At 44.0% G+C, this 27,328-nt stretch overlaps 1 protein-coding gene across 6 annotated transcripts in view; it reads left to right on the top strand.

Annotated features, from left to right (window-relative positions):
• Positions 1-27,328, top strand: part of LOC144592686 (receptor-type tyrosine-protein phosphatase mu) — a 606,124-nt gene that overhangs the window by 480,421 nt on the left and 98,375 nt on the right. For 4 of the 6 annotated variants that reach the window (XM_078397499.1, XM_078397500.1, XM_078397496.1 and 1 more), the window contains one exon: positions 12,328-12,515. In XM_078397499.1, coding sequence (XP_078253625.1) covers positions 12,328-12,515 — 188 coding nt within the window. Of the gene's footprint in view, positions 1-8,339; positions 8,367-12,327; positions 12,516-27,328 lie in introns of all 6 variants that reach the window. The other 2 variants (XM_078397495.1, XM_078397494.1) reach the window with 1 other exon arrangement.

Genomic DNA, 27,328 nt, shown 5'->3' with positions numbered 1-27,328 from the left:
GCCACCATTGTTGATCGTAACTTTTTAACTCCATGGTTCATTTAATTATCTGATGTGGTGGGGTTTGAACTCTGGTGTCTGGATTACCAATCAAGATCATTGTGCTTCCATTCTAGTGACTTAGCCACCATGCTCCTCGACCCCTTTCATGTCAGATTTAAACCTAGAATGTTGTCTTTAAATTGTGGAAAGTAATTCCAGAAGACTTTGACATGTTTTTATGAGCTGATGTTACTTACTGCTTGCTTCCAAATGACGCGTCCATTAGTGACAGGAAACAGATCATGATTCTGTAATGACTATGGGCGTCACAGCAAACCCAATTCTGTTGTCTTCAATGGTTAATATACTTGTAAGGGAGGGAGGGAGTAGGTTAGGAGAACAGCATTCCTGCCTCATGACTTTGTCTTTCCTGTCTCATTGTCACTGAGGTTAATTTTGGAATTAGAAATCCAGGTTGCCAGACACTTTAACTCCCCTTCCCATTCCCATACTGACTTTTCTGTCCTGGGCCTCCTCCACTATGAGAGTGAGGCTAAATTCAAATTGGAAGAACAGTACCTCATATTTCGCTTGGACAGCTTACAATCTCAAAATTTTAAATCTCTAATTTCAAATAACCCTTGCACTCCCTCTCTCTCTCCCCACCAGCCCCCCCCCCCCCCCCCACTTGTTTTCCTACTAGTTTCACTGTCGTCCTGCTGAATTTCACTGTTCGTATCCCCTCGTTACCATATTGGACCATTGTGGGCTCCGCCTTTCCTTGATCATCATTGCTGGCTTTGATTTGTTCTTTTCATACCTTTCATTCATTTGTTCTTTGTACCTTTTCATACCTCTAGTTTCCCTCCTCCCTGACTCTCAGTCTAAAGAAGGGTCTCGACCCAAAATGTTACCTATTCCTTTTCTCCTGAGATGCTGCCTGACCTGCTGAGTTACTCCAGCATTTTGTATTTATCTTCGGTGCAAACCAGCATTTGCAGTTCCTTCCCACACATGTATTAGACCTCGTCTGCCAGTAACAAATGGGAATGCATCCACATATATGCCATTAGAGTTTGAAAATAATTGGAATATGCCAAATGACACTTACAGTTGAGTGACCCAGAACAAAAAGCTTGTATGTTTTTATCCACATGATTTCCTACTTTTGGATTTGCGTCATCATAGATTTAAAAATAATAATATTTGATTCGCATGCTTAATAGATGACAATATTCTAAGGCACATTGCAGACACAGAATAAACAAAGATTAAAGTAAAGCTAGTAATATTAGGATATACAATTAAAATATTCGACCAGGATATAATTTTGAGGGGTGCTTTTTCCACCACTTTCTCCTCCTTTAGATCTCAGCCCTCTTTTCACATGTTACAGCTTTATTCTTTAGAGATACAGCACAGAAACAGGCGATCATCCTATACACTAGCACTGTCCTACACACGAGGGCCAATTTTACCGAACCAAGTAACCTACAAACCTGTACGTCTTTGGAGTGAGGGAGGAAACTGGAGCACCTGTAGGACACCCATGCGGTGACAGAAAGAATGTACAAACTCCGTACAGGCGGCACATTTAGCCAGGATCGAACCAGGTCTCTGGCGCTGTAGGCAACAGCTCTACCACTGCACCACCGTGACGCCCATCTGACTGAGAAGTCTCAGTTTAGTTTATTGTCACTTGTACAGAGGTACAATGAAAAGCTTTTGTTGCGTGCTAACCAGTCAGGAGAAAGACAGTACATGATTACAATCGAGCCGTTTACAGTGGACAGATACATGATAAGGGAATAATGTTTAGTGCAATGTAAAGCCAGCAAAGTAAGATCAAGGATAGTCCAAGGGTCACCAAAGAGGAAGATAGTAGTTGAGCACTGCTCTTTGGTTACATTTCTCAGTCAGAGAACTGAGGGTCAGCACTATGTTAGCCAATGACTTGGAGATGGAGTGTGCTGGGATACTTAAAGCAGCCCATTGTGCAGCGGGCAGAGTCAGTTACTTACTAAGCAGTCTGGCAAGAATTCCCGAAACATACAATAAGTTCAGGATAGTTAAATCTAAACTACTGCATAAAAATCTATACGAGTCACTTAGAGTTATGGTGATTCTGAATTTGAGTGACATCTAAAGCATTGCCACCAAGTGCAGCCTTTCCGAGTACCAACATCTTACACCTATTGTCAACGTTTTTTTGATTGCGCTTCTGAGAAGTACCTTGAACTGTTTTTAAATAGGTAACATTATTGTTGTCGGCACATCTCCTGCTATCGTAGTAATAAATAGCTAACTCCGCAACATCAACCCCCACATTTGCCTCCATCAACGTTAGCACACATTCCCAGACATAGGAAAGTAGACTTCTACTTCCGCAGCCCCAGTTGTACATGGATTGTCTCATCGAGTCCTGTTAATCCTTTATAAATGAGGTTGTATATCAGTGAGACAGGTGTCTATAGATTATTCATTTAATTTATAGATACAGTCCGGAAACAGGTCCTTCGGCCCACTGAGTCCGCGACGGCCAGCCATCTCCGTACACTCGCACTATCCGACATGCTCGGGACAAGTTCTGTTTAATTCTTTCACTAGATATAAACATTGCTGGCAAGGACAACACTTATTCGTCTGTCCACAATTGCCCTGGGACTGAGTGACTGAGTTTCATTGTCATAGTTACTTTTTTTTAATCAAGATGATCAGATCACAAAATCATAAAATATAGGAGCAAAATTAGGTCATTTTGGCCCATCGAGTCTACTCTGCCATTCACTCATGGCTGATCTACTTTTCCCTCTCAACCCCATTCTCCTGTCCTCTCTCCCTAACTATTAACACCCTTACTAATCAAGGACCTGTCAATCTCGTCCTTAAAAATACCCAATCACGGCCTCCACAGCTGTCTGTGGCAATGAATTCCACAGATTTACCATCCTCTGGCTAAAGAAATTCCTCCTCATCTCTATTCTGAGAGTACATCATCTTATTCTGAGGCTGTGCCCCCTGGTCTTAGACTCTCCCACTACTGGAAACATCCTCTCCACATCCACTCTATCTCGGCCTTTATTTAAATGAATTTCAATTCACCAGATTCCAACATGGCTTTGGGTTCAATCATCCAGTCTTTTTTACAGGAACCTAATCTATGTGGACGTTAATCCTTCATTGTAGTTTAGTTTAGTTTAGTTTAGAGATACAGTGTGGAAACAGGCCCTTTGGCCTACTGAGTCCGTGCCGACTAGTGATCCCCATACATTAACACTATCCTACACCCACTAGATACAATTTACAATTACACCAAGCCAAATAGCTTACAAACGTGTACGTCTTTGGAGTATTGGAGGAAACCGGAGCACACAGGCAAAACCCACATGGTCACAGGGAGAATGTACAAACTCCATACAGACTATTATCCGTAGTCAGGATTGAACCTGGGTCTCTGGTGCTGTAAGGCAGCAGCTCTACTGCTGCACCGCCACGCCACCCTACATCAACATTTCTAAGTACAGTTCAGTACCAAAGCTGCCGATCGTGTAAAGCAGAAACAATGACGGGTTGGGGTTGGTATGATGGGTGTGGCAGGCATCAAGAATAGAAATATTATGTCAAACCCAATTGCACAGCAAGTCAGGAAGGATTTCATACGTGACAAATTTCAACAGAGCCAAGATCCATCTGCCAAGAGTCAAGAGTCAGGAAGGTGTTTTATTGTCAAATGTACCGAAAACAGAACAATTACATTTTTACTTGCAGCAGCATAACCAGTCTGTAACCACAGTATGGGCACGTCACATTTTACACGTGCTTGCTTTACGCACTTTTGGAATAACAAGCTTGACTATTTGCTACTGAAGTTTCATTTACGTGCTCCTATTTTTTGAATAACGGGCTTACGTTTAAGGCCGGCAAACTACGCATCAGCTTTTTAAATTATCTTGAAAGTTCAGTTTTGCTTAACAGAAAGAAGACTCAAATGATTGCCTGCAGCTACTAGGTTATATGTTGAAATGTATCTGCCTTTAGGATATATTTTTCCAATTAGGGAACATAAACGGATAATTTTCTCCATTTTATGCTCCAATGGTTAGCATCATAAATTTCAGATAAAACATTGTACAGATGGAAGGGAAAGCTTTATAATGTAGTATGATGTGATTTACCCTCATTAATTTAAATTGGCAGCATAGTTACATGGCGGGGGTGGTGGGCAGGAGAATGGGGTTAAGAGGGAAAGATAGATCAGCCATGATTGAATGGCAGAGTAGACTCTGCCATTCAATTCTGCTCCTACCACTTATGAACATGAATTTATGAACATATGTTTGATTTATGCGCTTTTTGATCTACGCGCTGCTTTTCAAGCCCGTAATGCCCATGTAAAATGCGAAGTGCCTGTACTCATGGACAACATAATAAACATAAAATGTTCAAGAAATTAAAAGCCCCAATATTAGTGCAAAAAAGCCCAATGTCCAAGCTGCAACCAAGATGGTTTAATAGTTCGTAGTTTGGTTGGTGTTTGTAGTGTTCAGGAGCCTGATGGTCGTTGGGAAGAAGCTGTTCTTGAACCTGCAGGTCATGGTTTTCAGACTCCTACATCTACTTCCCGATGGCACCAGTGAAATGAGAGCATGACCAAGGTGGTGTGGGTCCTTGGTGATGCTGGCTGCCATAATAGTGGAGTCTTACAAGTCTGGATAGCATGCTTACTGTGTGGTGGATGGCAATCACCAGAACTCTTTTATACAGTATACGTTCTATATTAGTCATGGCCACTGATAATGATAGTGGTACATAAGGAGGTTGAGGTTAGCGGGGAGTGCTGTTTTCACAGAGATCTCTGCAGAATCTATGGTTATCACGGAACAAATAGAACCCTTTGAACTCATCATACTCTTCAATTTTAACACAGTAGTCTATGGCGGTGAGTACCAGCAATGTTTCCAGTACCAGCTAATCTGCTGCCCATTTAGTTATTTTAGACTTTTAGAGATACAACCTGTACGTCTTTGGAGTGAGGGAGGAAACCGGAGCACCCGGAGAAAACCTGTGGGGACACAGGGAGAACATACAAACTCCGTGCAAACAGCACCCATAGTCAGGATCGAACCTGGGTGTCTGATGTTGTTGGGCAGCAACTCTATCGGCTGCGCCATTGTGCCACAGTTAGTTTGGCAGCAGACACTTCTGTTCTTCAATTGGGTCAGACGTATTCAACATTTTCACGACTTAATGACTCAGTGAAAGGGCACGATATTTCCACTTTCCCTTTCTCTCCATCCCCTCCCCCTTCCCAGTTCTCCGACCAGTCTTACTGTCTCTGACTACATTTTATCTCTGTTTGCGTTGTTTTTACCTTCTCCCAACTAACGATGATCTATTCTACATTTTCCTTGATCTCCATTCCCTTTATAGACAATAGACAATAGACAATAGGTGCAGGAGTAGGCCATTCGGCCATTCGAGCCATCACCGCCATTCAATGTGATCATGGCTGATCATTCTCAATCAGTACCCTGTTCCTGACTTCTCCCCATACCCCCTGACTCCGCTATCCTTAAGAGCTCTATCTAGCTCCTGTTTTGTCCTGTTTTCACACCATACACTTCCATATCTATACACTTCCTTATCTATGTACCTTCCGCTCCCCTGCCATCAGTCTGAAGAAGGGTATCGACCCGAAACGTCACCCATTCCTTCTCTCCAGAGATGCTGCCTGTCCCGCTGAGTTACTCCAGCATTTTGTGTCTAGCTACGATATTTCTACAGATCCAGTGACCATCAAAATCATCACAAAACACACACATTGTCATTATGCCCCATGTTACCAACTAAGCATTGTTTTTATCCCTGATGTGAAGCTTATTACAGAATTTCCCAGTGTAAAATACCTATTTCCTAAGTTTTGAAGAAGATTAAAGAGCTGTAAATCCAATCAGGAATGGCAAATGTGATAATACATGCAAACCAAGCAGAGGTGAAATGAAACTCATTCTACAATCATATCTTCCTTCTCTTTTTCTGTACTCTATTACAATTATTTAATTGCATATCAGACTTGCAGAAACAATTGTTCGTGCAGTTAGCAAAATTAATTTGGGCAGTTGACCGGTGCCATGCCTTCTGTCATCAGTTGGGTTAGGGTTAGGGGTGCTGTGGGTTAGGGAGGGTGAAAGGAACAGCCTGGCTCCTGCTCCTGATTCTTATTCCACGCTCCATCCCAGAAAACCATGGATGTGGTCAAAATACCTCAGGCTTGATTCCTTCATCTCCCTGGCATATAGATGGACAATAAACGTTTGGACCAGGAATCAACATACTATTGATAGTCTTGGAACTGCACTCCATGGAGAGTCAGTACAGGAGGGGAGAACAGTAGAGGGGGGAGCCAAATGGTAGGCTATTTTCCTGTTATCACAGAGTTAAGGCTTAGGAAGTTTGGCATGTCCCCAGCAACTCTCAATAACTTCTACAGATGCATCATAGAAAGCATTTTATCTGGACATATCACAGCATGGTTCGGGAACAGCTCCATCCAAAACCGCAAGAAATTGCAGAGAATTGTGAACGCATCCCAGACCATCACACAAACCAACCACGCCTCCATTGATTCCATTTAAACTTCACGCTGCCTCGGCAAGGGCAGCAGCATAATCAAGGATGAGATTCACACTCCCTCTTCTCTCCTCTCCCATCAGGCAAGAGGTACAGAAGTGTGAAAAAGCACACCTCCAGATTCAGGGACAGTTTCTCTCCAGTGGTTATCAGGCCACTGAACCCTCCTATCAACAACTAGAGAGCAGTCCTAACTCCTATCTACTCACTACTGAACCTCAGATTTTCTTTAATCGGACTTTACTGGACTTTTTCTTGTGCTAAACATTATTCCCTTTATCATGTATCTGCACACTGTGGATGGCTCGACTGTAATCATCTATAGTATTTCTGCTGACTGGTTAGCATGTAACAAAAGCTTTTCAGTGTCACTTGGTACAGGTGACAATGAACTAAATTAAAACTAGGGCAAGGGTACTGATAAAATTGTAACTTAACAGTTAGTGCGACTGGACTGTCCATAATTATCCCAGGAGAATAAAAAAGATGTTTGCCAAGAAATTCACCCCTGGTTGGTAGGATTAAACACACCGTATAGCAACTAGTTGGTAGTATTAAACACACCATATAGCAACTAGTTGGTAGTATTAAACACATAGCAATTTTAGCATGTTGAATTGTGCCTCCTAAACTCGTTCTAATGACAAATTTGGAATAAATTTGGGAGGTAGAATAGAATGAACAGGTATTGGTATACAGCACATTTTGCACTAACAATTAGTTTAGTATAGTTTAATTTAGAGATATTAGGAATGAATTTCTAAGCATAAATATTTAATATATCCTAGAAACTAATGTCGTGACTGCTGCAATGTAGGCAACAACTTGTGCATTGAAAGCAAAACACCCAGATGAAAAATTTAAGATAACTTCCTAACAAATGGAAAGTGATAGCATTCAATCTTTCATTCATATTTTGTGAATGACATTAAACACAGTGGCGTAGAGCAGATTATTCATTATTATTTTCTATTGGATGCAAATTAATTGTTGGGCTCGTTAATTTCCAAACTCAAATAATTCATATTATATTTCTCCAGCTAATATTTTGTTGCTGATGTGAATTTGTGAAGTAATTTCTCCCATCAATATAACATTTGCTGTACGTATAGTCAACAGAATTGTCTAGCCTTTAAGTACATGTTTTAAATGTACATAGAAAAGGTCCATAAGCTAAATACAATCCACATGCAATTCTTCACATTTAGGTAATTAACCCGTATGCATTTCTCCTTTGCCCTCCATTTCAAAGTAGGTAAATCTATTTTTTTTAAACTGCAACTCCCTGATTCAACATCTTAAGATGAACTTCACACACCATCATATTCACATCAGTGTTTGTGCTGGATTAGATCACTGAATTGCAATCATGCCCAATAAACTATTGCTGCCCTTCCAAACTGCGGATGGAGGTTAGACTCCTGCCTGGTTTATTAATTCAAAGATTACTGATTCTGCATTTACAATGTCCAAGCCTTTCAATTAATCCATGAAATCACTCTTAGGTGTCCTTTACCTTAGATATGAAGGGAATCTGGAATGCGTTTACAAGTCCGATCTTGTAAAGTTAACGACTTTGTCACCAGTTTTTAATTCATTGATAGTGTTCGAATAAATATTTAAGATATAAATGCTTATGCAGAAAATTAAGATGGAAACTAACTTTAGTTTTTTCTCTGGTTTGGTACCACCTTGTGTCTTGGTTCTACTTAATGCCTGGTCAGCAGATCCTTTCGTGCCAACAGCAATATTAGGTGAGGACCTTTCTTACTTTTCCCAGTTTACTGCAAGTCAAGCAGATGAAAAAAAAAATCAAAAACATAAAATGCTGGAAATACTCAGCAAGTCAGGCAGAATCTGCTGGAGAAATTTTGCATGGCGAGGTCAATGATCTTTCAACTGAACTATTCCCAGTATTTTCTGTTTTGATTTCAGAATTTTCCCGTCTCCGGAGTTTTTGTGCATTTGTAAGATGAAATAAATTGGTTCAGTGACTTGTGTCTCAATTGTTACATGGCATAAGAGAACTTAATTTCACTCGCCTCTCATGCAAAATGTTCATTATCAACCAATTAGCCCAGGAAGCTTCGAGATTTGATACCAGGCCTGTGCTGATTTGGCCGTTCTTGGTTAGCGTGAAAAAAAAACATGCAACAAATGGGTCCAGGAGGAGAAAAAAATCAGCCGGAGTTCCTGCTCCTGACCACAGCTTTCCATCCAAGCCCTCCCCTGCCCTGCCCATCCACTCACCCTCTGAAAAATCGCATGTGTGTGCACCTGTGTTTAAGGCCCTCTGAAGGGAATCGAGTAGGCATGTTAGAGAGAAGAATTTGCAGGAGAAAAACAAATGATGGAGAATGGGACTGATGGGATTGCTCGACCAGCATGGTCTTGATCGGCTGAGGAACCTCCTACCCTGGCATGCAATGCTATGATTGCACAGATACCCTGTGAGGATAAGTTCAGCTCAGCTGTAATGCTCACCAACACTCACACATGAAGAATGTCAGCTTGTTTAGCTACCAGACAGTTTTAGGCACCCATGGGACCACATTCCAACAGGAAACCCCCAGTTCCAGAGGAAAAGGGGAGAATGGGGGGCAGAAACGCTGAGAAGCAAATGCACGCAATTTTCACCTTACAATTGATGTTATCTTGAAGTTGATAATTCAGATTTAATTTTAAATTAGCGACGGTCCCTGGGAAATGGAGATCTAATTTCTCTTATTTTAAACAGCAGTTCTCGCTTTTTTTGCCGTCAGTTTATTTGATCAAAGGTGAAAGTATTGAATCTGAGTGTGGTTGGTTTAACGGAACTGAGCATGACTTGCTATTGGAATTGTCATGCAATGACCTCCCACACAACATTAGCCCTACAAGGTTGTCACTGATTTATACCGAAGACCCAAATCATATCTGGTTAAAGGATATTCCTGCCAGCTTGCACCATTTGGGAACTCCATCCTTCAAACGTTGATTTATTAGGGCATAAGTCTTGTAGTCCAAGCACACCAGTGACATGTTCGATTTAAAAAAACAACAAAATCGAAAGAAAACCAAGCCAGTCGTAACACAATCTTTTCTGTGATTAATTTATCGAGGTAGTTAAGAACTGTCAAATTTTTAAACAAAATGATGTAAAATTATTTTTAGATCTATATTTTATGATGTTCACCGTACTGTTGCTTATGCCCTGTTTCCTTTTCTTCTTTTTATTTCTTCTCCACATTAACCTGTTATGTATCTGTAAAAAAAAGTGCCAATAAATGGTAAGTTTCTCATTTGCCCTGTACCTCACTCAGGCACATTGTACAGCTCACCCGATTCTGGCCAGTTTTGTTGTGTGTTGACTTGCATGGCAGTTGACATATAGCATTTCATGCCGTGCGCGGCAATCCATGACGCCATTGACTCTGTGGCATGCGAAGCGAATCTTTAAGACATTAACCCTCTCTGCCCTCTCCCCCACTTTCCTCCACCGACCCTTTCACCACCCACCTCAATCACGCACCTCACCCCTCCCAAGATGGACGACCTCTTGCATTTACCATTTTATCTTCCATTGGATAATTATTGTGCCTGGCCTTTTCATTGTAATTTTTTTTAAAGCTAAGCTTGGAGTGGCATTGAGCATTTCATCCTCCATCCTGATGTACACTATAATGGCTTTCTGCAATTTTTTAATGAAATCAAGGCTGGAAATTAAAACCATTCTGCAAACTGGCCTTAGGAAATGTGTTGAAATCTGTCGCAATTGCTACATTTGATTGTTTTTCGTTTCTTTTGCAATTGGATATAAAGTGGCCTTGCCCAAAAATTACTATTGCTTTTGTTGAGTGTATTTCTTTCAGCTGGAAGGGAATGTTAATTTATTTTATTTGCTTCTAGATCTTTATAAATGAAAAGAGTTAATAATTTCTGGACCTAGATTTCATTTTAATTCAGGGGCATATTATTTCCATGTATTTTCTTCTAGCTTTGTGATGAATATTAAATACTTCTGATTATGGGTGGCCATCTTGTCCAAGACCTGTTTGATAAATAGCATGGCCTTGAGGACGAGATGCAGTTTATTCTCCTTCACAGAAACTTAACGATGGTTGCAGTACTTTAAAGCTGTGGTATGTTACAGAAGCCGAAGGAATTTATGTAATAAAACTGTGCACAAAAATTGAAATATTTGATCCCTTTCAGCAAATTAAAATTGAATTAAGCACAATTTTTATCATTGCGTTTTTACAGCTGTCTCTCTTTCATTCACGACTACCACGTTTTTGCCGGAACATTTTAAGTCACTTCACCAAATATCCATAATGCGGGTGAGAGAGAAAATAACTATTTTTCTCTCCAAAGATTTCTGATTTCCAACATTTGCAGTTATTTTGTTCTGCAAGTATGTTAAATATATGTAGAGGTGCAGGGAACTGCAGGTGTTAGAATCTTGAGTCAGGAACCTTTTTCAGACAGAGTCTGAAGAAAGGTCTCAACCCGAAACATCATCTACCCATGTCCTCCGCAGGTGAACTACAACTGAGTTACTCCAGTACCTTTTGATTTGGCGTGAAATATACAAATAAGTCTTGTCAGCTGTATAAACTATTGCAGTTCACCTCAATTGTGTCCTTATCTGCCATCTATTTGTATTTACCCACAAAGCTTATTGGAAAGCAATGAGCATTAACTGTGGTCTCAATACTTCAGCTAAGCCATTGCTGAGATTGAGAGAAAATGGACAAGAGCTATTCAGCCCATCAAAACCCATCCTACACTGTCTGTGCTTTATCCATATACTCAAGTTCTTTGCTCCATTCACGTTCTCCCCAACAACTTATTCCTATTTTAAGAAGTTCTTTCCTTGAGATTTTGATCGCAATTATCTATCCCTCGTATAATAATGAATAATCTTTCACTTTTAATTCTTTCCGAGGGTGTGACTATCACTGAGAATGGCAGTAATTTGTCACCCATTTCCTAATAGCCCTGGGAGGATCGTGGTAGACCACTTCAGTGTCCAGCATATTGCCGAGAGTCACACCAAGGCCAGAGTGATTAATGATAGGAGTTTCCCTTTCATTGAAGGCAGCTGCATTTTTATGAAATCCAAGTGCTTCGTTGTCACCGTGAGGCTAAAACTTTAATTAAATTTAAATTCCTCATCATCCATGAAAGGATGTGGGTCTAAAATTTTATACAGGTCAGTAATACCGGGTCAAATGTGTAATAGTGGCCAAAAGTGATACACTGTTTTCAACAATCATTTTGATCATAGTAAATGCAACTGAACTTTAGAGGCAATGGAACAACACACTGTGAACACTATGTGGATGAAGGATGAACTTCCAGCCATTGAGTCCTTGCCTTTAGTTTCCGAGGTCTCTGGATTACTAGATCAGAATCGTCGGTTAGTAGACCACTGTTACATTTCGGATCTATGATTCTATAAACTCTGCAATCAATCCGGACTATGTAAAAGTTGTTATTAATTAAAAGTATTAATTAAAGAGAATTGGCTTTTGATCCTGGGAACTCTTTACTATCGATCTTTGTGGCGGCTTTTGAGAATGGCTATCATACTGCAGCTTTAAGAGTACCTGTCCAAGCAGTTCACACTGCTTGATTAAAAGAAATGTGAATCTAATGTACTTGGAAAGTGAAGCTTTCACAACGCAGTCCGACTGTGGGAGAGCTAATGTGTCTGTTGCTGTCTGCATGTAGATGAGAATCACACAGTCAACAACGAGGCCAGCAACTTGACACAGTCCCACCCGCACAAGAAACGAGAGCCCGTGGATGTACCGTATCAGACAGGGCAGCTCCACCCGGCCATTCGAGTAGCAGACCTGCTGCAACACATCACACAGATGAAGTGTGCCGAAGGCTACGGGTTCAAGGAGGAGTATGAGGTAAGGCCAAAGATGAAGGAAGAAAGGAATGCAACATCTTGTGATGTGATCAGAACTCTGTCCCACTTAGGCGATATTTTAGGTGACTAGGCTGTGGCCACAAGGTTGCCTGGGTGTCGCCTGTATGGTCGTGAGTCGTCTCCAAAGAGTCGTAGCGTTTTTCTGGTCGCCACTGGATTTTGAAATGTTTAACAATTTTCGGCAACAGTTGGTTTGACGCCAAAGATCGTTGCTTATCGTCTCCTGATGTAGTCACTGTCGTAGGTTGTCGTCAGGTTGTCGCCAGGCGACGTAGGTTATCACCGGTGCTGACTTCGTTGCATTCCATTGGCGACTACCTACGTCAACCGGCGACAAGTGCGGAAGCCAAAACAACGTGAATTGTCTTCAGTTGTCGGCGACACGGTCGTAGCTTGTCGTAGCTTGTCGTGGGTAGATGTAGGTTGACTTTGATTTTAGATTTTTTTTTAGATTCAGAGATACAGCGCGGAAACAGGCCCTTCGGCCCACCGAGTCCGCGTCACCCAGCGATCCCCGCACATTAACACTATTCTACACACACAAGGGACAATTTTTACATTTTACCCAGTCAATTAACCTACATACCTGTACGTCTTTGGAGTGTGGGAGGAAACCGAAGATCTCGGAGAAAACCCACGCAGGTCACGGGGAGAACGTACAAACTCCGTACAGACGGCACCCGTAGTCAGGATTGAACCTGAGTCTCAGGCGCTGCATTCGCTGTAAGGCAGCAACTCTACCGATGCGCCACCGTTCCGCCGTCGTAGGCTGCCGCAAGTGTGGTCGTAGGCTGTCGTAGGTGCGGTCGTAGTTGGATGTCCTAAGTCGCGACGATTGGGTCACCGGTTTTCGTTAGCTTGCCGTAGTTTGACGTCGACTAGGTGGTAGGTTGTGTAGCTAGTCGTAGACATTGTTGTAGAAGGAGGGGTTCAGTCGCCGGTGTTTCGGGCAACCTGCTACGACTATTGCAGTCACCGACAGTCGCCTAAAAAAACACCTAAGTGGAACAGGCCCCTTAATCTACCATGAGGCAATGGTGGGATGGGCTGAAATATTTATCATTGGCACATATCAATTTCAAAGACAACACCCAAATTAATCTGCAGAAACATAAAGAACTGCAGATGCTGGTTAACATACAAAGGGCGACAAAATACTGGAGTAACTCAGTAGGTCAGGCAGCATCTCTGGCGAACATGGATAGATAAGGTTTTGAGCCTTCAGTCTAGATTTGTCTAGAGTCTCTGGCACTGTAATAGTCAATAGTCAATAGTCGTTTATTTGTTACATACACATAAATGTGTAGTAAAATGAAACATTACCCGCAGTTGAACAATAAGACCAATAAGATTAATCAATAAAATTGCAATAACACATACAATCACAACTAACACCAAACAAAAAGAAACATCCATCACAGTGAGTCTCCTCCAGTCCCTTCTCACTGTGATGGAAGGCCAAAAATGTCTTTTTCTCTTCCCTGCCGTCTTCTCCCGCGGTCAGGCTGTTGGAGTTGCCACGTCGGGGCGGTCGGGGCTCCCGATATTGAAGCCCCCGCCGGGCGGTGAAAGGTCCACGGCCTATTCCAGGCCGCGCCGGATGGTGAAAGGTCCGCGGCGGGCCGACCCAAGCCCCGCGATTCGGGGCGGGCGAACACGCTGCCGCTGCCGGAGCTCCCGATGTCGGCCCCCATCCAGGGGGCTGCGGGCTTCCGACGTCCACGCGGCCCGCGCCGGAGCCTCCGGAGATGAGTCGCAGCCGCGCCCGCAGCATCCGCAGGCAGCCAGCGCCGCAGGTGGTGAGTCTGGGCCGCGGGCTCTGCGAACCAGAGCCCCAGGTGGTCCCAGGTGCATGGCCAGTGGTAGGCCGCAACGGGAACGGAGACACGACACAGAACAAAGGTCGCGTCTCCGTTCTGGAGAATGTTACAGTTCCCGTTCCCTCCCACCCCCCCCCCCCCCAAAAACATAACATACAACACTACATCATATTAAAACTACAATTCAGACAAAAACAACAAAAAACACAAAAGACAGACGGACTGCAGGCAAGCCGCAGCTGCGACGGCAGCGCTGGCTCCTGGCATTAGCTCTACCGCTACGCCACCGTGTTGCCCCTAAATCTAGACAAATCTAAATATACACATTTTTTAAATCTAGACAAATGTGAGGCATTGCACTTTAGGAGGATAAATGTAAGGGGAAAATGTATACTTAATGGCAGGATTCATTGGAGCATTGATGTTCAGAGGGATCTTGGGGTGCAAGATCTGATTGGATAGCATGCAAAATAAAGCCTTTCACTGTACCTCTGTGCGTGTGACAATTATTATAAACCTAAACCTAAGTCCATGGTTACTTGAAAATGGCAACACAAGTGGATGGAATGGTAAAGAGGGCATACAGTAAGTATGCCTTAATAGGTTGAGGTATTGAGTCAAAAGGTTTGTCGATATTTTACGCAGTTCTGGTTGCCACATTACAGGAAGGATGTGGAGGTTTTGGAGAGGGTTCAAAAGAGATTTGCTAGGATTTTGACTGGATTTAAGAGTACTGTCTATAAGGAGAGGTTGGTCAAATGTGCATTTTTGGTCTGGAGCATCATGGACTGCGGGGCGACTGGCTAGAAGTATATGAGACGCAAAGATAGTGTAGATAGTTGGGATCTATTGCTCCGGGTGGAAATGTCAAATATGAGAGGTGGGAAGGGAATGTTTAAAGGGATTTGCGACAATTTTTTTACAGAGTGGTGTGTGCCTGGAATGCACGGTGAGGGTAGGTGATTGAAACAGATATGACAGTAATGTTTAAGAGGTAATGTTCAAGAAGAATTTAGACAGAGACATGAAGAGGTGTGAGAATGGGGGGATATGGTTCACATGCAGGTTGATCTCAACCTGAAACGTCACCCATTCCTTCTCTTCAGCGATGCTGCGTGTCCCGCTGAGTTACTCCAGCATTTTGTGTCTAACTTCGATTTAAACCAGCATCTGCAGTTCTTTCCCACACATGCAGGTTGGCATCAGTTTAAATTACCATCATGGTCGGCAAAGACATCGTGGGCCAAAGCACCTGTTCCTGGGCTGCACTGATCTATGCTCGATATTCTAAGAATGCACTGAACTAATAAAGATCTGCAAGATGAGATATACCTCAAAGACATCTGCAATTATATTGCAAGTCGAAACAGCCTCAGAGGGAGGTCATTGCCGGCTGAGAATAACGATTAGCTGCACTAAACATGATACAGCTGTTACTCTGGCACTGAAAGATGATCCACACTTAGCAAACATGACAAGTCTCACATGGAAATCAATGAGATTTCAAGTGCAGACTGACACTGAGTTATCAGCAACAAAATGCAATGTGTTCGGTAATGTGTCAGTGTGTAGATCACATCTTCTCAGAATGCAAGTGAGAAGTAAGAGCTCTTTATAATTAATCAGTGGGAGCAGTGGGAAGCTATTGCAGGGATGCATTTGTACATCAGTGAACAAGCTGCAGTAATAAAGGAAGAAGCCTCTTAAGTACAGTTTTTGCCTCTTTATATTTACAATGTTTTCCCTTACAGTGGGCGAAGTGCTGAATATTACCACAGACAATTTCTACAAATACACTCAGCATTTTCAAATATATTCACATTACCATTCCTCATACATAAGGCCATCATTAAAGGGATGACAAAATGGGCAGGAAATGAACTGCAGATGCCGGTTTGCACCGAAGATAGACATAAAATGTTGGAGTAACTCAGCAGAACAGGCGGCATCTCTGGAGAAAAGGAATAGGTGACATTTTGGGTTGAGACGTCTGAAGAAGGGTCTCGACCCGAAACGTCTCCTACTCCTTTATCTCCAGAGATGCTGCCTGACCCGCTGAGTTATTCTAGCGTTTTGTGTCTATGAAAGGGGTGACTCAGTTCCATAGGGTTACATGGGATATACAATATACCATGGGAGGTTCGGTGGTGCAGCGGTAGAGTTGCTAGTGCCAGATCCAGGGTTCAATCCTGACTACGGACGCTATTCTCTATGGAGTTTGTATGTTCTCCCCGTGAACTGCGTGGGTTTTCCAGTTTCCTTCCATACTACAAAGACGGACAGGTTTGGAGGCTAATTGACGGTAGAATTGTAGATTGTCCCTTGTGTGTGTAGGATAGTGCTAGTGTATGGGGATCGCTGGTCGGCACGGACTCGGTGGGCCGAAGGGCTTGTTTCTGCACTGTATCTCTAAACTAAACTAAACAATAAACCCTCATTGTGCCACTCTGTGTCGCTGCAGGCCACTGTATAACCTCACTTATACGCCGTCTATAACATGAGGTTGATCTGTAATACTTTTCCAAAAGGGATTGGCCTTGGTAGGAAGTGTGGAGCGGGAGAATCTGAAAAGCGATAGGAAAAAAGAGGAAGTGATTGAAGCTCATTCAAATACCTGGCACAGTCACAACAGGAGATATCCACACAAAAAACTGGAGTAACTCAGCAGGACAGGCAGCATCTCTGGAGAGAAGAATAGGTGAGGTTTCGGGTCGAGACCCTTCTTGGGACCCGAAATGTCAAACATTCCATCTCCCCAGTGATGCTGCCCGTCTTGCTGAGTTACTCCAGCATTTTGTGTCTATCTTCAGTTTAAACCAGCGTCTGCAGTTCCTTCCTACACACAGTCACAACAGGCTTGCTTAACAGTTCCCTGTTGTGTTGTAAATGTCTGCAATGAGAGGAGGGATCATTGCCGCTTCTCATCCGCATTAAGTCAAAATTCAGAAGATTAGCGAGTCTGACTTTCAACATTATTCGTAATAAGGTGGATTAATTGATTGTGCAGTTAGTAGTTAAGGAATATGATATAGTTGGAATTATGGAGACATGGCTCCAGGGTGACCAAGGCTGGAAGCTAAACAAGCAGGGGTATTCAATATTCAGGAAGAACAGACAGAAAGGAAGAGGAGGTGGGGTGGCATTGCTGGTTAAAGAGGAGATTAATGCAACAGCAAGTAGAACATTAGCTTGGATGCTGTAGAATCGGCATGGGTAGAACTGCGAAATAGCCAAGGGCAGAAAACCCTTGTTGGCGTTGTATACAGACCACCAAACAGCAGTAGGGAGGTTGGGGATAGCATCAAGCAGGAAATTAGGGATGCGTGTAGCAAAGGTACAGCAGTTATCATGGGTGACTTTAATCTACATATAGATTGGGCCAACCAAATTGGTAGCAGCGCTGAGGAGGAGGATTTCCAATATGTCGAGGAAACGACTAGAGGTCAGGCCATCCTAGACTGGGTATTGTGTAATGAGGAAGGATTAGTTAGCGATCTTGTTTTGCAAGGCCCCTTGGGCAACAGTGACCATAATATGGTGGAATTCTGCATTTGGATGGAGAGTGACACTTGTCAGAGACTAGGGTCCTGAACTTAAAGAAAGGAGACTTTGAAAGTATGAGACGGGAATTGGCTGGTCGGATAGACGGGCAAATTATACTTAAAGGGTTGACGGTGGAGATGCAATGGCAAAGATTTAAAGATCGCATGGATAAACTCCAAAAATTGTTCATCCCTGTCTGGCGCAAAACTAAAACGGGGAAGGTGGCTCAACCGTGGATAACGAGGGAAATCAAGGATAGTGTTAAATCCAAGGAAAAGCATATAATTTGACCAGAGGAAGCAACAAACCGGAGGACTGGGAGAAATTTAGAACTCAACAGAGGAGGACAAAGGGATTAATTAAAGGGTCTGTCCCACTTAAGCGATTTTAAGGCGACTGCCGGCGACTAGGCTGTCGCCGACAGTTCGCAGGGGAGGCGCAGGCATGATCATGAGGATGAGGAGTCAGTGGATCTCAGTGCATCGCTGAGAAATCATCCAGTTTGAAATTTCTCGGCGACAGCTGGCTTGTCGGCAGGTATCGTTGCTTACTGCGGGCGCTGTCGCATGCCCCAGGTTTGATAGGTTCTCTTAGATGCATTTAGAAGCACATAATATTAAAATAAGTAAAGTCATTTCAAAATACCATAAAATGCTTGTGTTTAACCAATTTATTTACCGTCACGACATTTGACAGGTAGATTGGAGGCCACAGTTTGACGGTCAGGTAAGCGTGGGGATTTTCGCGATGTTTATGGCCTCAGCCATCACATTTAAAGTGGGCTCCAAACCCAGATATGCAACCCAGAAACCAGATATGCATCTCCTTTACATTTTCAAAGAATGCCCACACACTGTTCACAAAAATCCACTTAACCACTTTAAAAAAATTTTTTTTTAATACAGCTGTTAGTAAACTAGAATTAAATCCAGTTTATTCCTTGTTACGGTGAAGCTTGGTTTTTAAGTAACCCATACAAGATGTTATAGTTCAAAACTCTCAAGTACTTACTGACTTGTCAGTGATTTCAGCGAAAATCAGGACGCCGGAGAAGCATTGACAGCGTGTGTATCTTTGCGATGTTTCCGAAGACGCTGTAATCTCGACCTGACATGGCATTGTCGTGGTCATAGTCGTCGGGTAAAAGAAAATTTTGGCGATCTGCTATGACTTTGACAGTTGCTGGCAGTCGCCAAAAAAATCGCCTAAGTGGGACAGGCCCTTAAGAGGGAACATAAAAACTGACTCTAAAAGCTTCTTTTGATATGTAAAAAGGAAAAGATTAGTGAAGACAAATGTCCCTTACAATCAGAGACAGGTGAATTTATAATGGGAAAGAAAGAAATGGCAGAACAGTTAAACAAGTACTTTGGTTCTGTCTTCACTGAGGAAGACACAAACAATCTACCGGAAATACTCGGGGACAGAGGATCTAGTGGGAGGGAGGAACTGAAGGGAATCCACATTAGTCAGGAAATAGTGTTAAGTAAACTGTTGGGACTGAAAGCAGATAAATCCCCAGGGCCTGATGGTCTGCATCCCAGAGTAATCAAGGAGGTGGCCCTAGAAATTATGGATGCATTGGTGATCATTTTCCAATGGTCTCTCAACTCTGGATCAGTTCCTGTGGACTGGTGGGTAGCCAATGTAACTCAACCTTTTAAGAAAGGAGGGAAAGAGAAAACAGGGAATTATAGACCAGTTAGCCTTACATCGATAGTGGGGAAGATGCTTGAGTCGACTGTGAAAGATGTTATAGCAGCGCATTTAGAAAGCAGTGACAGGATTGGTCAAAGTCAACATGGATTTATGAAGGGGAAATCATGTTTGACTAATCTTTGCAATTTTTTAAGGATGTAAGAAGTAGAATGGATAAGGCCGAGCCAGTGGATGTGATGTATCTGGACTTTCAAATAGCCTTTGACAAGGTCCTACACAAGAGATTAGTGGGCAAAATTAGAGCACATGGTATTGGGGGTAGGATATTGACATGGATAGAGAACTGGTTGGCAGACAGGAAGCAAAGAGTGGGAATTAACGGGTCCTTTTCAGAATGGCAGGCAGTGATTAGTGGTGTGTCACAAGGCTCGGTGCTGGGACCCCAGTTATTTACAATTTATAATAACGATTTAGACATCTCCAAGTTTGCGGATGACACAAAGCTGGGTGGCAGTGTGAGCTGCGATGAGGATGCTATGAGGCTGCAGGGTGACTTGGATAGGTTGGGTGAGTGGGCAGATGCAGTATAATGTGGATAAATGTGAGGTTATCCACTTTGGTGGCAAGAACAGGAGGGCAGATTCAAGATGGCGCAGTCCAGTCCAGTCGCCGTCGTGGTAGCTCTGCGGGAACTGTGCGTTTTAAACTGGTATGTTTACTTTAAAATTATCCCTAAGTGCTCTAGCGTGTGCTGGCACTTAGCATTAACCAATGTACGACCGGGAAACGGTCGTAAAATTAAACTCGAGCGCTACCGGAGCACTATTAAACAGAAAACTACTCACCGATATACCGATAGAGATCATCAAAGGAGCGCACCGCGGCAGCAGCAGTGGGAGCGCAGGTCAGTGGGAAAGTCGGAAAAAACACCGAGGGAAGCGAGGGGGGATTCGGAACAGGCTGAGAGCCCAAGCCTTACGTCCACCTCTGCCCAGCATACTTCTGGCCAACGTCCAGTCCCTGGAGAACAAGCTGGATGACCTGAGGGCAAGGATCAGATTCCAGAGGGACATAAAGAACTGTAACATCCTTTGTCTGACCGAAACATGGCTGACCCCGCTGGTGCCTGACCAGGTGATCTGCCCATCCGAGTCCTTCACTGTTTTCCGGGCGGACAGAACGGAAGAATCCGGGAAATCCAAGGGTGGAGGAGTCTGCTTCTTGACCAATAATAACTGGTGTAATCCTGGAAATATTAAGACGCTTTCTCGTTCCTGCTCGCCGGACCTGGAACATCTAACTATCTCATGCCGACCATTCTACCTACCCCGGGAGTTCAGCTCGGTGATCATCACAGCCGTCTATATCCCACCGCATGCGGACACCGACGTGGCACTGTCCACCCTACACGATGTGTTGTGTCAACACCAAAACAAGAACCCTGATGCGGCTGTGCTGGTGGCTGGAGACTTCAATAGGGGAAATCTCAAAAAGGTCATGCCCAACTTCTACCAACACATCACGTGTGTCACCAGGGGGGAAAGAACTTTGGACCACTGCTACACGCCGTTCAGGAAAGGCTATAAGGCCGTTTCTCTCCCTCCTTTTGGAAAATCTGACCACGCTGCCATTTTCCAGCTGCAGGGACGTAAAGCGGTGGGCTGACCATTCAGAGGCCATGCTGCAGGATGCACTGAGCGAAGTCGACTGGAACATGTTCCAAGCAAGTTCCAGAGACGTAACTGAGTTTGCGGAAGCGGTTACGAACTTCATTGCCACAATAGCCGATACCATCATCCCCACGGTAAGGGTCAGTATCTTCCCTAACCAAAAACCCTGGGTGGACAGGTCTATTCGCGTGGCCTTGAATGCTCGCACCGCTGCTTACAACTCCAGCCTGGCATCCGGCAACATGGACAAATGCAAGGGAGAGTCCTAACGACTGCGAAGGGCAGTGAAGGATGCAAAAAGGAGGTACCGGGACAAGATGGAGTCACAGATGGAGCAGCAGGACACCAGGCGCCTTTGGCAGGGGCTACGGACAATAACTAGCTACAGGTCCAGCACCCCCTCAACCGGAAGTGCCGGCTCCTCCTTAGCTGATGACCTGAACTCTTTTTATGCACGGTTTGAGACGGGTAACACCACCAGCTCGCCGTCTAAAAACAGCACCGAAGGGGCGCTGGCTAGCGAGGCTGGAGGGGGATCCACCGCCGGGGATGTGCACACATTCTCGGTGTCCGAGCATGAGGTGAGGTGGGCTCTGACGCGTGTGAACACGAGGAAAGCTGGAGGCCCAGATGGTATATCTGGGCGAGTACTAAAGTCTTGTGCTACTCAGCTTGCTCCAGTGCTCACCATAATATTCAACCTCTCCTTGGCAAAGTCCGTGGTCCCTGCATGCTTCAAAAGATCCATCATTGTACCGGTGCCAAAGAATGCCTCTCCAGCGTGTTTAAATGACTACCGACCGGTGGCCCTCACCTCGGTTGTCATGAAATGCTTTGAGAGGCTAGTCAAGAAGCACATCTGCGCCCTCCTTCCTCGCAACATGGACCCACTACAGTTCGCATACCGTCCGAACAGGTCCACGGATGATGCGGTCTCCCAGGTTCTACACACCGCTCTCTCTCATCTGGACAGCGAGGGGGGCTATGTGAGGATGCTGTTCATTGACTTTAGTTCAGCATTCAACACAATAGTCCCCAGCAGACTGGTTGAGAAGCTGCTGGAACTGGGGCTGGGTCCTGGACTTTCTCACTGCCAGGCCCCAAGTGGTTAGGATGGGGGAACACACATCTAGCTCCCTCACCCTGAACATAGGATCCCCCCAGGGAAGCGTCCTTAGCCCCCTACTGTACTCCCTGTACACACATGACTGTGGGGCCAGGTTCAGCTCAAACTCCATCATCAAGTTTGCTGATGACACTGTGGTGGTGGGCCGGATCTCCAACAACGATGAGAAGGCCTACCGGGAGGAGGTGGCTGATCTGGCACTCTGGTGTCAGGACAATAGCCTCCTCTTGAATGTCACTAAAACAAAGGAGCTGATTGTGGACTTCAGAAGGGCTAAACATCCAAGGACATACACGCCACTGGAGATAAATGGGTCTATTGTGGATAGGGTGAGCAGTTTTAAATACTTGGGAGTCCGCATCGCAGAGGATCTGACGTGGGCAACGCACATTGCCGCACTGGTGGGTAAGGCTAAGCAGCGCCTTTACCACCTTAGACAACTGAGGAAATTCAGAGTGTCTCTGAGGATCCTTCATTGCTTCTACTCTGGGGCTGTAGAGGGCATCCTGTCCGGCAACATTACAGTCTGGTTTGGGAACAGCACTGCCCAGGACAGGATGGCCCTGCAGAGAGTAGTGCGTTCGGCAGAACGCACCATGGGAACTACACTCGTCCCCCTGCAGGACCTATACATCAGGAGGTGCAGATCCAGAGCAAGCAAGATCATGAGGGACCCCTGCCACCCCAGTAACGGACTGTTCCAGATGCTACGATCAGGCAAACGCCTCCGCTGTCACGCTGTGAAAACGGAGAGGATGAGACGGAGCTTCTTCCCACAGGCCATCAGGACTGTCAACTTTTATAACCCCAGAGACTAAATTTTTGTCGACACTAATAGTAACTTATTAACTTTATTTATATGCTGTAACTGTAATTCTTTTTGTGCACAACCCGCAGGCATTGCCACTTTCATTTCACTGCACATCGTGTATGTGTATGTGACAAATAAATTTGACTTGACTATTATCTGAATAGTGTCAGAGTAGGAAAAGGGGAGGTGCAATGAGACCTGGGTGTGCTTGTACATCAGTCATTGAAGGTAAATATGCAGGTGCAGCAGGCAATGAAGAAAGCTAATGGCATGTTGGCCATCATTGCGAGAGTATTTAAGTTTAGGAACAAGGAGGTCCTACTGCAGTTGTACAGGGCCCTTGAGAGACCGCACGTGGAGTATTGTGTGCAATTTTGTTCTCCTAATTTGAGGAAGGACATTGTTGCTATTAAGGGAGTACAGCGTAGGTTCACCAGGTTAATTCCCGGGGTAGCGGGACTGACATATGATGGGTCGACTTGGCTTGTATTCACTGGAATTGAGAAGGATGAGAGGGGATCTTATGGAAACATATACAATTCTTAAAGGATTGGACAGGCTAGATGCAGGAAAAATGTTCCCAATGTTCGGGGAGTCCAGAACCAGGGATCACAGTTTAAGAATAAGGGTTAGGCCATTTATGACTGAGATGAGGAAAAACTTTTTCACCCAGAGAGTTGTGAATTTGTGAAATTCTCTGCCACAGAAGGCAGTGGAGGCCAATTCACTGGATGTTTTCAAGAGAGAGTTAGATTTAGTTCTTGTGGCTAAAGGAATCAAGGGATATGGGGAAAAAGCAGTTACCGGATACTGATTTTAGATGATCAGCCATGATCATATTGAATGGCGGTGCTGGCTTGAAGGGCCGGATGGCCTACTCCTGCACCTATTTTTCTATGTTTCTATTATTATCAAACCTCCATGACTGAACCCAATTTCAGTCCACAGTCAGAATATTCTGCAATATCACAAACAATACCTTCTAATATAGTCTTGAGCGAGTCAATAAACACATGCAGAGAGCAGTGACAGCTGCCCTTTCCTTTTTGAGGAAAGGCTTTACTGAGTACGTGATAGAATTTTCAGAGTTGAACTGATATTTATCAACTGGAAACATTTATTTTGTCATCTACTGATCTGAGTAAAAATGACTGATCTTTAATTCTAACCAGTGATGCATCTTATAAAGGGGACCCCTCCTTGGATGTCATTACTCTGACCAATACTTTCAATTTGCCTTCACTATCCATGGCTAAAGGTCATATTTCTTTAGGCTGATGAGTTGGTAACATCAACATTCCACTATTTCTAAAGGTCAAAAGGATGGAGTACATCAAAATATTGCTAGAAACGAGCAAATGCTGGTTAATAAACTAAAACCAGTTGTGTACAAATTGGCTGCAGCATTTCCTCTATGTTTATACTCCAAAGGCACTTTGCTGGTTGCAAAATGCATTCGGAGGTACATAAAGGGATGAACTGACCGCGATTCACTCACCGCGCTGGGCAAGGCCAGAGTGGAAGCATTTACCGCCCTCTCCGCCTGCCGTGAGCACTGGTACGAATGGCTGATGCTGTCGTAGGCACCTGGGGAGAGGCAGCTACATCACTGCAGGTGTACAGAGATGTGGAAGTGCCAGAGGTCGGACGGGCCAGCGGTGGATGCCAGAGGTGGTCAAGGATAGGCTGCCGAGAACAAAGAGAGACCTGGCGTGGGGGGGACTGCCGAGAACAAAGAGAAACCCGGGGTGGAGGGGCCGCCGAGAACAAAGAGGGACCCAGTGTGGGGGGGACCGCCGAGAACGAAGAGGGACCCAGCATGTGGGGGGGGGGGGGGGGGGGGGAGGCACAGAGAACAAAGCTGCTCGGAAAACAACTAGGGACCATTGGGGACTACATTGAATACTTTGTAACTTTGTCAGTGCCCTATACGTGCCTCTTTGTTTATTATGTGTATGGTGTGCAGAACTAAGAATTTCACTGTGACATGGCACATGTGATAATAAAGTATTAATCAATCAATCAAGGTGCTACTGAAATGCAGGCCTTTCTTCCTCACACAGGATGGAACAATTCACTTGAACTAATCACTCTTTCCATTCTTTGTGAGTGAACATCGTCACTTGATCCCTTTTGAAGAACTTTTTAAAAACATATTCCAAAATGTAAATGCCTCTCGTCAAGAACTTGTGATTGGAGGTCTGCCACGTGTAATCTCTAATTTCAGTTGAGACATTTGGTCTAGTTATAAATAAAGTCAATGTTTGAGATGGCTTATTAGTCTTTCCTGTATGAACTGATCAACGTCAGGGTTGGCTGCAGGGAAATGACAACTGCAATAATATATTCCTAAACACTTTTCTACATCAATTATAATCTTGTTAGTTTAGTTTAGTTTAGAGATACAGCGTGGAAGCAGGCCCTTCGGCCCACCGAGTCCGCGCCGACCAGCGATCCCCGCACAATAACACTCTCCTGCACACACTAGGGACAATTTACATTTTATACAAAGCCAATTAACCTACAAACCTGTACGTCTTTGGAGTATGGGAGGAAACCGAAGATCCCGGAGAAAACCCATGGGGTCACGGGGAGAATGTACACACTCCATGCAGACAGCGCCCGTAGTCAGGATCGGACCCAGGTCTCCTGACGCTGCAAGGGCTGTAAGGCAGCAACTTTACCGCTGAGCCACCATGCCACCTAGATTAAGTCACTGTCCTTTAATTAATGCTGACATTCACTTTTTGGCACGTCATGCCACCTTAGTCTATTTATACTTTGAGATCAATAGATCGCAGAGGTTGGGGAAGGGAAATACTAATGAGGCCTCCATAATCCAGTGAAAGAGCAGGAGAGTCATAGGTAGCATCCTTGGCCTTTAAGAAGGCTTTTTTCCATGTCATGTACACTAACAATCTGATCGCTGGAGTATATTCATTGATGAAATAATAAATGGTCTTAAATGAGCAATGTGAGTTAAATAACTAATGGTGTTTCTTTCTCATATGCACTAAAGATGAGCTGGAGTAATGAAATTCTTGCGAAGATAGGGACAAAGTTCTGTCAGCAGGTCAGACAGCATCTCTGGAGAAAAAGTCATCTCTGGGTCTTCATTTCCAGAAATTCTTGCTGCAGCTTTGCAGGCACATCATAAGCAACAACAACAATAAATATACAGTGAATTGTCAGTAATTCTATGTAAACCAGCTCATGGTCATCTAATATCCAAAGTATGTAGAGTAACCACAGTTTGGAAGTGGTTCGGTGCTGAGGTAGAATTTGTGGTTAGATTTTGGTTTCTCTTGAAATGCACATGCTTGGGCATTAATGTTGTTGCAATAAACAAGCACACTCCGATGTATCAGAGTTCGGGCGGCACAGTGGCACAGCAGTAGAGTTGCAGCCTTACAGTGCCAGAGACCCGGGTTCGATCCTGACTATGGGTACTGTCTGTACGGAATTTGTACGTTCTACCCGTGACCACTTGGGTTTTCCCCAGGTGCTCCAGTTTCCTCCCACACTCCAAAGGCGTACAGGTTTGTAGATTAATTGGCTTTGGTAAAGGTTGTAATGTATCCCTAGTGTGTAGTGTACAGGGATCGCTGGTCGACGCAGACTCGGTGGGCTGAAGGGCCTGTTTCCATGCTGTATCTCGAAACTAAATTTCATAAGATATGCAGTTCATTGTGATTGATTTATGTGTTTTTTTCTCATTCAAAAAAGCATGGAAATAGGATTATCTGATTGTCACATGATAAAAGAGATTATGCAGTTCCTCTTTTGCATTTAAGACGAGTTTATGCAGTTCCTCTCTTGTAATACATCTCTTGCATTTATCACCTTTGTCAGAATATAAACCAAGCTAAAGTAGACTGTTAGAAGAATCAACAGATATGTGGCATGGAAGGAAGCCATTTAAGGAGTTGTATATGTGCTGGCTCCTCACAGTTTTTCTAGTGGTCCCATCACCCATTCTATTCCCATTGCAAAACAATGGGAAGACAGAATATTAAAGATAGAGACAAAATGAAGGGAACCTGCAGAGGCTGTGTATTTGGATTTTCAAATGGTATTTGACAAGGTTCCGTTCATTTTCATACCTCTACTTTCCCTCTCCCCTGATTCTCAGTCTGAAGAAGGGTCTTGACCCAAAACATCACC

The sequence above is a fragment of the Rhinoraja longicauda genome, chromosome 4 (assembly GCF_053455715.1).
Source record: "Rhinoraja longicauda isolate Sanriku21f chromosome 4, sRhiLon1.1, whole genome shotgun sequence".
Classification (NCBI taxonomy): Eukaryota; Metazoa; Chordata; class Chondrichthyes; order Rajiformes; family Arhynchobatidae; genus Rhinoraja; species Rhinoraja longicauda.
This window is presented reverse-complemented; position numbering and strand designations above follow the sequence as displayed.